The 10,477-nt window shown below is 63.2% G+C and overlaps 1 protein-coding gene across 1 annotated transcript; it reads right to left on the minus strand.

Annotated features, from left to right (window-relative positions):
• Positions 1-7,638: 7,638 nt before the first annotated feature.
• Positions 7,639-9,245, minus strand: UTS2R (urotensin 2 receptor). Its single transcript, XM_025999407.2, has one exon. The coding sequence runs from the start codon at positions 9,192-9,194 to the stop codon at positions 8,040-8,042; it is 1,155 nt and encodes a 384-aa protein (XP_025855192.1). The 5' UTR covers positions 9,195-9,245; the 3' UTR covers positions 7,639-8,039.
• Positions 9,246-10,477: the final 1,232 nt, after the last annotated feature.

The following is a 10,477-nucleotide window of genomic DNA, read 5'->3' on the forward strand; positions in this document are numbered from 1 at the left end:
GTCCAGGAGAAGCAGGTGTAGACAGCCAGCCCTGAGTCCCTGTTTCGGGGCCCCGCCTCAGCCCCCCACCCTCCTGCCCCCCTCGCTCGCTCAGAGCCCTGCTGAGGCCTCACGTCCAGGGCGGGCTGGCCTCGCCTCAGACAGGTTCAGGGGCTTGGAGCAAATAACCCCTCAGAGGGGACGCCAGACCCCACACCTGGATCGGGGCCCCTGAGACCCCAGCTGGTACCCCTCCCTCCCTGGCAGCTCAGGCGCCCCTCCCTCGCAGCCCAACACTGGTGGGCACACTGCTCACTCCCCTAAAATCACCCCCAGGGCCGCCCCCTGGCTGCCAGGCGCCGACTGCCCAGCCTGGCACGTAGGGGACGCACACTGTCCGCCTCTGCTCCCCCACGGCCCCGGGCTTGAGGAGGCCGAGGGCAGACCCAGAGGTCCCCGCTGCAGTCAGGCCCCAGGCTCGGGGTGGCCTCAGAGTTTCACGCTAACACCTGGGTTTGGGGGGAGACACGGGCTCTGGGCTTTCGGCCCGGCTGCGGGGCGTCTGGGGCCCCCCGGGGCAAAGGGCAGCTGAAGGGCAGGGGCTCCTGGCTCAGCCCCCGCCTGGAACCCTCACGTCTGGGTTTCTCCGCTGTGGAACAGAATAAGCACATAATGAAAGAGGGCCCAGTGGTGCGCTGGCCGAGGAGGCCACGGGGACCAGGGGGACACGCGTGGAAGGAGGGCAGGGAGGGGCTGGACCCCAGGCCACAGACCGCCAACCCCACTCCGCATCCAGCCCTGGGTTTCCGCAGCAGGGGCGGGCAGGGGGTGGACAGGTCGGAGCTGCCAGCCTACGGGCCTGCCCCAGGCAGCTCGGGGGACGGCCGATCCCGGGAGAACTGGCCCCTCGCCCCGCGTGGGGTGGGCCCTCGGCCAGCCTGGAAGGAGCAAGTCTGGGGCTCTGGCTGCTGGCAGCCTCGCTCCCTGCCTGCGCGTCATCTGTCTGGAATTCCAATGGAAAAATCTACCCTGGCACTGGGGCTCTTGGATTCCTGGTTTGGTGGTTAGTGGGTGTTTGGGGGCCCAGGCTGGACTCTGGCCCCCATCCCCCTTGCACGGGGACGCGGGCACCCACCTCTGCTGGCTGAGTCCCCTCCTTTCTCATGCCTGGCTGGCGGTTGAGGAATGTAGCCCCACAGCTGGGGACGAGCCCTGGGCACTTTCTTCCAGGGATGAGGGAGCCCCAGAGTCCTGTCCCCCAAGGCTGGCCCTTCAGGAGGTCAGGATCAGGAAGCCCGGCCAGCTGAGTGTGTGCAGGTGTGGAAGGAGGTGAGTTCAGGCGGCCCTCCCGGACAGGGCCACGCATCGCCCCACAGGCGCTGTGCTGCCACCCACACGAACGCCAACACTCCCCATCCCGCCGAGGTGCGCGTGGGGAGCACAGCCTCCCCGGCAGGTGAACGGTGGTGTCTACTGCTTCAGGTGCAGCTCCCTTCCCAAAGAACGGTTCCTGCGAAGACCAGGAGTGTGGGGAACGCAAGTGTGGGTTTCTCATTGATAAATGACCTCGAAAGTGCAGCTGTCCTGGCGTGCCACGGAGTCCCCGGGCCTGAGCCCCCTGCAGGCCACCCTCTGGGGGGTGGGGTCCCCTAAAACAGCCCCACCAGGGCGGTGATCCGTGATGGGGGGCCGGTCCCTCTAAGCCGGAGCCGCCTGGAGCCTGGGGCAGGAACAGGCCTGCGTCCCTGGTAAACCCATCATCCCACGGCTCCCGGCCCACGCCAGCCCGCCGCCAGCCCGCCGCCAGGGAGTGAGACCTCTGCTGGGCTCTGAACCGTCCCCACCGTCCCACAGCCCCTCCACCGCCTCCCAGAGTACAGAGGACAAAGGAAATGAGGACAGGCAGCGGGTCCCCGTCAAGAACACACTTCATTCACTCATTGATTCCCCACTATCCTATTGGGCCCCACAGTCTGTCCCGGGGACTATGTAGGGTGAGGGGGTGGGGGCTGGGCGTCCAGGGGCGTGACACCCGGTAGGCCACGTGCCTGGAGGCCTGGCACTGCCCGGTCCCAGCTGTTCCCTGTCCCGGTGGCTCCGCTGCCCAGGGTCTTCCAGAGGGGCTCATGCCCCACCTGCACAGGCCTCCCCTGCCCTGGCCCCCCCACCCCGGCCCCCTTGCCCCACCAGCCCCACAGACCGAAGTCTGAATTCATGGTACGTTCAACGGAAGGCAGCCCGTGCTTCACACAGCGATTCCAGTCACCTTCCAGGAAAAGAAATCCGTTGCCCACATGCGCCCCAAATGCCATCTGCTCCAGGGGGACACAGACACAGGACCCCTCGCACCTGCTGTTCCATGGCTGCGTGTACGCAGGGAAATGGGTGCAGAGACCCCCATGCCAGTGCTCCTAGTCACTTTGTGGACGATGGGCCGACACAGGGCCCACAAGCCATCAGTGGGTAACAGGGGGCAGTGCAGCCACCAGCTCCCCAGTGACAGGAACAAAGTAGCAATGACCACAGCACGGAAACCTGGAAAGCACACAGATGACCCGCTGGTGGCCAGACCCTGCCAGTAAGTCCTGAGAGCAGCAAAACCTGTCAAGCCGAGTGGCGAGGACACGGCTTCTGGGGCCCTGCGAGGAGGGTCTGCGCAGTTCTGGGGGGCAGGGCCCCATCGGGAGGGGGGACGGGGGTTCTGGGTTCTTAGTCACACTTACAAAAGCCTTCCAATTCCTTATGCTGGAAATATATTCTAGCATATTCTAGGGAGGAGCACCTGGACGCTTCTATCCATTGAGCATCCCACTCTTGGTCTCGCCATGCTGAGTTTCCAGCCCTGTTGGGCTCTGTGCTGGGCATGGAGCTTGCTTAAGAAAGAAAAGAAAAAATAGATTCATTGTGTTTTTTCTTGTTTTAATGATGTTATGACTCACAGCTGCCATAGAATCCATCTGGATTTTACTTTGCCTGGACGCAGCCCACGGTCCTCCTGCTGGAACTTAACCTCCCTCCTGTGCTGGACACCTCGCTTTCTGGGGGACCCCGGACTCTGGGCTGTTCCATTTCTGAGCCTGGGCCACCCTGTGTGAGCGGTCAAGGCCTCGGGGGACAGTCTCGTGCCCCAGAGGAAACCCCCTGGCTGTGGTCATCACTCCTCTACGTGAAGTGCAGAGGAGAGTCCTCCTATTGTCCCCAAACCCCAGGGCCCAGAGCACAGGCACCCTGAGCCCCCCACGAACAGAGACCCTCCTTTCCAGATGGGGTGGTGAGAGCAGGTGGGGTGGCTCAGCATGTCCAGAAGGAAAATGAACATTGCAAACTGTCCTGGAAGCTTCTAGAGACCCAGGAGCAGCCCGGAGCACCCGCATGGATGGCCTGGCCTTCGTGTTCTTCCTCCTGTGCAGATCAGGTGTGGAGTGGACAGCATTTAAACAGCTAGGGAGCTTGTCGTCACCCTGGGTGCCCCTTGGCCGTCCTGCGCCCATCAGCCTGTGTCCAGCTCCCCCATCTCCTCTGCTGACCCTGCTGCTCTGGAGGCTGGGGCTGGACCCACACCGAGGGTCCGCTGGGTTCCCGGCAGCCAGTGCTGTGGCCTCAGAGCACCTGCTGCTCCCATCCCTCCCCCTCCCCCCTGCTCTCCCTTTCTGTCCAGGGAGGAGGTCACCCCTGAGGCTCCCATGACCAGAAGCCTTGTCTCTAGATCAAATTTCCCCAGAAAAGGGGAACATACCACATTTCAACTGACAATTGCCAACCTTCCCCCACCTGAAAGGGGACGGTCCCGTGTGTCCCCAGAGCCCAGGCAGGGAGCCAGCAGATGGGCCCTAGAGCCTGCAGAGGCAGGCCTGGCCTGGGTCCCTGAGCCCCCAACCAAAGCCTGTGACCTTGGGCTCCAGATAACATGAGGGGGTCACAGAGAAGGCCCTCCCTCCCTGGGAACTGTTGAACGGCCTCCTGGCCCGATCTGAGGCACACTAGGCCCATGGACGTGCCTGGCCAGAGTCTGTCCGGGTCAGGGGACAGGGGAACTGGCCCGTCCAGTTGATCCATGGGGATGATGGCCACGGCGGCGCCGTCCGCCTCCCGAGGGCCCTGCGGGGCCCTTTCCCACCCACCCCCCTGGGCTCCCTGTGCTCAGAAGCCAAGGCGCCATGGCCCGGGAGGGGAGGCTCCAGCCGCGGCCACCCAGCCCTCCCTGAGCAGCCCCGTCCTGACGCCAACCTCAGCTGGTGTGCACAAGGCCCCGCCTCACAGACACTTGCCTCTGAGAGGCAGTCACGGTCAGAGCGGCCAGTGCACCCAAGCAGCTGCGCTTTTATTATGAAAGGGCGGCGCGTGCCCAGGGGGAGCACGTGCGGGGAGGCTGCGGGTCGGAGCCCTCTGGCTCTGCAGGGGACACGTGCACGAGTGTCCAGAGCAGCTCTGCCCAGTTCGGGAAGAGGCGGCCGCGGCTCACAGCCTGTGACCCATGGGCACATCCGCAGTCGGGTGGCCCCACAATGAGGACTCCGCTCTAAGTAGGAACAGGGTGCTGACCCCAGTACAACGTGGGTGAGTGGCCCTCTGTGGCCCACTGACTCCTCACGGGGTGGCCTCGTCCACTCGGCTGAAAGCCTTAGAGCGAAACACGGCGGTTTCCCAGGCAAGCAGGGCTTCCACCCCCGAGGCTGCAGCGCGAACGCCCCAGCCTCCAGCCCGGGCTCCCTGATTGCACAGTCAGTCCTGGGAAGAAATCCCGTGTCCTCGGTGGCCTATTGGTTTGGCTTCCCTGGGGCACCCCGGCTGGCGGCTGGGTTGGTGATGGTCGCACCGCCCTGTGAACTGACAGGTGGTTGCCCGTGTCCCTGAGCAAGGACGGCCCTGAGGGCTCGGAGCTCAGTTCTGGCCCCTGCACATTCCAGCTGGGCGACCCGTCTCCCTGAGACTCCCCCCTCATACCCGGGACCCCCCCACCCTCCGGCTGGGGGGTCCCTTGCCCTGGGACACCCCCACCCACAGCCCACCCACTCTAGTCCAGGCCTTTCGAGCCCCCTCTAGCCCCTGCCCCGGCTCAGGCCTCCGGGAACCCTCAGCGGCCTCAGGACCTTGAGGGGTGCGGGAGGCTGCAGGCAGGGGTCCCCTTGCAGGAACCAGCCTGGCCTCGGAGCAGGCAGGGCAGCCTGGGGGGGGGCCCGGAAGCCCGACTGTGCCCCACAGGTCGTGGGTGTTGGGCCAGACGAGGCCTCCATGGATCTCCCGGCCTCCAGGGGCCCTGGGGTGAGGCTGTGAGTGGGGCCAGGGAGGGGGGGCTGCACCCGCGGGGGGCTGACTGCGCCCTACAGGAGCCCCCACGATGTGTGAGAGGAGGGCGTCTGTGTGCAACCCGGGCCTAACAGCTCCGCCTCTGAAGCACAGGGGAGGGGATTGGCCAGGGTGGGGCAGGGGCGCAGTGGGGGGATGGGGGGAGGGGGAGGGGTGGGCCAGGGCGGGTCACCTGGGACTGGGGCAGGAAGACGATGACAGGTGGGGCCTGTCGGGGAGGCAGTGGGGGCACCTCCACAAAGCAGGACCTTGATTTCCTTTCAGACCAGCGGTGAGCCCGTGGGTGCGAGGCCCAGAGACGCAGCCTGGGGCTCTCCCTCCCCGGCCCTGCAGCGTCGCCCCCCCCCCCCCCGGGTCCCCTGGGGGGAGTCCCCCCACCCCCACCCCCACCCCCCCACCTCCGCTGAGCCTGCCCTGCTGAGCTTGCCGGCAGCCCGAGGTCCTCAGGGTGTGGGCTGTGAGGCGGCCAGGCCTGGCCTGGCCCGGGGCACTGGGACCCGCAGCCACACACAGACAGGTGTCCCCACCCGGCTGGGCCGAGGCGAGGCGGGTCCACGCGGCCCGGGTCCACAGGTTGTTTACGTCTGGCCCAGGTGCGCCCACGGGAGGGCACGTCCTCCTCCGCTTGGCCCGGCGGGGGGACTCGTGGGTCCTGGCTCGGCCGCCCCGCGCCCTGGGGCTGTGGCCCCCGAAACTTGCTGCCCTGCACCTACCTGAGCCTCCACCCGGCCCGGCCTGAGGCTGTGCCCTGCCGCCCGTGGGGAGTCGGGCCCCCCCAGACGCCCCTGCTGCTGCCCTCGCCTTGGCAAAGTAACTCCCTGGAGCTTCTGGGTGGCTCGGGTGGTTGGGCGTCTGACTCACCCTCTCACCTCAGGTCTCCGTTTCAGGGTCGTGGGTTCAAGCCCGTGTTGGGCTCCGTGCTGGGCGTGGACGCTACTTAGAAAAAAAAATTAAAATTTCAGAGAGCCTGGGTGGCTCCCCCGGTGAAGCATCTGCCTCCAGCCTAGGTCAGTCCTGGGATGGAGTCCGGCCTCAGGCTCCCTGCTCAGCGGGAAGTCGGCTTCTCCTCCTCCCTCTGACCCTCCCCTACTTGTGCTCTCCCTCTCAAATAAAATCTTAAAAAAGGGACGGGCCGCTCTGGTGGCTCAGCGGTTTAGTGCCGCCTTGGGCCCAGGGCGTGATCCTGGGGACCTGAGACAAAGTCCCATGTCGGGCTCCCTGCATGGAGCCTGCTTCTCCCTCTGCCTCTCTCTCTGTCTGTCATGAATAAATAAGTAAAATATTAAAAAAAAAAAAAAAAAAAGGGACGCCTGGGTGGCTCAGTGGTTGAGCATCTGCCTTCCACTGAGGGTGTGACCTCGGAGTCCGAGGATCAAGTTCCACATCAGGCTCCCCACAGGGAGCCTACTTCTCTCTCAGCCTCTCTCTGTCTCTCTCATGAATAAATAAAATCTTTCAAAAAAGCTTTTTCAATTTAAAAATATTTTAAAAATGTAACTTCCTTAGTATCATTCCGAGATATGGTGCAAAAAACATTCTCACGTGCAGATGAACAGGGGCTGCAGAGACACTTTGCGGGGGGTTCTGGTCTCCAAAGCTGGGGGCTTTTTAGCACATCCTAAAATTAGGATGTGGGAAGCAGAGTCCCCAGGTGTTGGTCAAGGTACACACTTTAGGCCATTCCCTTCCAAAAGTGTTTGGGGTCTTAAGCGGGACCAACAGCCCCAGACCCCATGTTTAGGGGCCACTGGCAGGGGCAGCAGTTCTCTACCGGCCCATGCCTTAGGATCCTGGTGGGGCCTGGATGGTTCTCAGTCTGACTTGCAGCCGAGGCTGAGACCGGCCTAGGGGTGGGGACTGGGCCCCAGTACAGAGTGCGCAGGCTGGTGGGGCGGAGAGAGGCCTAAAACCCTTCTCCGGGGCTGAGGGCAGAGTCTGGTGGCCTCCGTGCGCCCAGGAGACATGAGATAAAGCCCTGTGCCATGAAGGGGTGTGATCCCAACGCCCCCAGTTCCTGCCCCACTGCACCATCGCCCAGTTGCCCCCTCCTGCCCGAGCAAGGTGGGGCTGGTCTTCCCCTACCTTGCCCACAAGGTTTCAGGCCCCACACCGTAGGGCCTGGTGTAGGCTGGATGGCACCTGCTCACCAGGTCAGGACAGTTGGACCAGCCTCCAAGGGAGATACCAGCTGGACCAGCCTCCAAGACTATTCACATCCTCCTCACCACCCAACGCTCCTCTTCGTGCCTCCTCGTGCCCTTCCTCATCTCCCCACCCGTCGACATCCCATCCCCACTGCTGAGGGACAGGGGCGCAGAGCTCAGGCTTTATTGTTCTAATGCTGATGCCACCCAGAACAGAAGAGCCACGGGGGAGCTGGGGAGGTCAGGAGCAGGGGCGGTTATGGTGCCACAGCCAGGAGGGGAGCGTGCCGCCATGGGGGGCAGCAGGTACGCACGTCTACTGCTGTGGGCGGTGAAGACTGTGTGTGCCGTGATCTTCAGGAGCTGGTTCTGGGCCTGAGCCTCCCACGGACCCTCCTCAAGGGCCCGGCTGTGGGGCTTCCGGGCTGCTGAGGCTGATGCTCCTTTTGATGCAGAAAGGAGAGCAGGGAAGTTTCTGGAAGAAGACTAAGTAACGGGGCTGATGGGCTAGGAGGGGCTCGAAGGGCAGCCTGCATTCTGGGGCCCTTCACTGCGGGACTCCAGCCACCTCGGACCTCAGACCCCAGTGTCACGTGGGGCCCGGGCCCCTCAGGCGCACAGCACTGTCGGGGCCGCCAGGGACGCGGCTGCGGTCTCCGTGGCCTGCTGGCCACTGGAGGACAGCGAGTGGCCGGAGCCACGGTGGAAGCGGACACGGCACCGCGGGAAGTGGCCGGCGCGCACGGGCCCACGGGCGGCCCTGGCGCGCAGCGAGCGCTGGCGGTACTCGCGGTAGTTCTTGGTGAGCAGCGTGTAGAGGAAGGGGTTGACGCAGCTGTTGCCGTAGGTGAGGCAGGTGGTCAGGTAGTTGACGATGCGCGCCGTGCGGGGCGTGAGCGGCTGGGCCCCCCGGTACTGGGCGAGGAGCTGCCACAGCCAGAAGGGCAGGAAGCAGGCCCAGAAGAGCAGCACGATGCCCAGGATGAGGTAGAGCACCCTGGGGTTGGGCAGCCGCCGCGTCTGAGCGAAGGAGGCCCGCTGGGACAGCCAGTAGGCCCGCGCCAGGCGCACGTACAGCAGCCCGATGACCACGCCGGGCCCCACGATGCTGGTCCCGAAGAGCAGCGTCAGGTAGGCGCGGTGGGCACGCTGGCCCCAGACCGGCAGGCAGAGGCTCTTGGGGCCCCTGTGGACCAGCCGGATGGCCAGCATCATGGGCAGCGCCAGCAGCAGCGCCAGCAGCCACGTGCCCAGCGCTAGGACCTTGCGGTAGCCCTTGGAGCGCTGCGCCGTGTCCAGCGGCCTCAGCACCGCGGCGTAGCGCTCACTGCTCATGACGGTCAGCGTGAAGATGCTGGCGTGCATGGTCAGGAAGTCCAGGCTGAAGAGGACGCGGCAGCCCACGTCGCCAAAGTGCCACTCCTTGGTGACGTAGGTGGCCACAATGAAGGGGATGCTGAGCAGGTACAGGAGGTCAGCCAGCGCCAGGTTGATGACGTACACGTACATGGAGGCCGAGGCGTGCAGGAAGCGGCACATGACCACCAGCGTGTACGCGTTGCCTGCCACGCCCACCACGCCCATGGCTGAGAGCACTGCCCCGATGGCACCGGTGGCCACCAGGTCCTCCAGGGAGCTGGGCTCCGTCGGGCTGGCCCATGAGCCGTTGGGGGAGGCGTCGGGGGCGCCCGACAGCTCGGGGACGGTGCTGCCCGTCGCAGCCAGCACGGGGAACCCGCTTGCTGGCTCGGGGCTCAGCGCCATCTGTGCTGCCTCACGCTGGGCTTGGTGCTGGGCGTGCTGCTCCTCTGGGTGGGGAGGTGGCATCTGCGGGCAACAGAAGGACACGCGCTTTAAAGATCAGCTCAGGGACGCCCGGGGGCCTCAGCGGTGGGGCGTCTGCCTCCGGCTCAGGCTGTGACCCCGGGGTCCCGGGATCGAGTCCCACATCGGGCTCCCTGCACGGAGCCTGCTTCTTCCTGTGCCTGTGTCTCTGCCTCTGTCTGTGTCTCTCAAGAATAAATAAATAAAAATTTTAAAAGATTTTATTTATTTATTCATGAGAATATACAGAGAGGAGAGAGAGACAGGCAGAGACACATGCAGAGGGAGAAGCAGGCTCCATGCTGGAGCCCGATGTGGGACTCGATCCCGGGTCCCCAGGATCACGCCCTGGGCTGAAGGTGGCACTAAACTGCTGAGCCACCCGGGCTGTCCTAAAATATTTTTTAAAAAATAAAAAATAAAGATCAGCTCAGACACCCCCTCCCACTCCCAGGAGGCTGTGTGAGGGCACAGTCCCAACTGGGCTGGGGGACCTGCAGAGGGCCATACTGACCCCAGCGTCCTTTCTCCCAATTATTTCTTCTGCATGTTAAAAAAAAAAAGTGTGTGTGGTTTTTTTTTTTTAAGATTTTATTTATTTATTCATGAGAGACAGAGAGAGAGAGAGAGAGAGGCAGAGACACAGGCAGAGGGAGAAGCAGGCTCCACGCAGGGAGCCCAACGCGGACTCATCCCAGGCCTCCAGGATCACGCCCTGGGCTGAAGGCGGCGCTAAACCGCTGAGCCACCCGGGCTGCCCAAATGTTTTGTTTAGATTGCAGAAGTAATATCCACCGATTTTTAAAGTTCAAATAGAAAAAAAACGTGTGGTGGAAAAGGGAAAGTGTTTGTGATCTCTCTCTATTCACATGGGGACACGAGCCTTGGCTGTGCCATACACAAAAACAATTTGAGGTGGACTGTGGATCTGCATATAAGAGGTTAAATCAATCCATCAGCCAAGCTTCTGAAGAAACATAGAATACCTGCAAGACCACGGACAAAGTTTCTCAAAAAAGAACAGGAAACGCTTGCCAAAAAGGTAAAGGCCAATCAAACAGACTTTGTTAAAATTAGGGGCCTCGCAGGGAGAGTAAAAATGTAAATCACGCCCCGGGAAAAGATCACTAGAGGACAAAGAACTAGTAACCAAAATGTAGGAAAGAGCTGTGCATTAACACGGTCTAACCACGTGTGGGCGGGGACATCTGGACAGAACTTCT

Source organism: Vulpes vulpes, chromosome 2, assembly GCF_048418805.1.
Source record: "Vulpes vulpes isolate BD-2025 chromosome 2, VulVul3, whole genome shotgun sequence".
Lineage (NCBI taxonomy): Eukaryota > Metazoa > Chordata > Mammalia > Carnivora > Canidae > Vulpes > Vulpes vulpes.

What these genes read in the sequence shown, in the direction of transcription:
- UTS2R (XM_025999407.2), bottom strand. Translation starts at nt 9,194, where the DNA reads ATGGCGCTGAGCCCCGAGCCAGCAAGCGGGTTCCCCGTGCTGGCTGCG.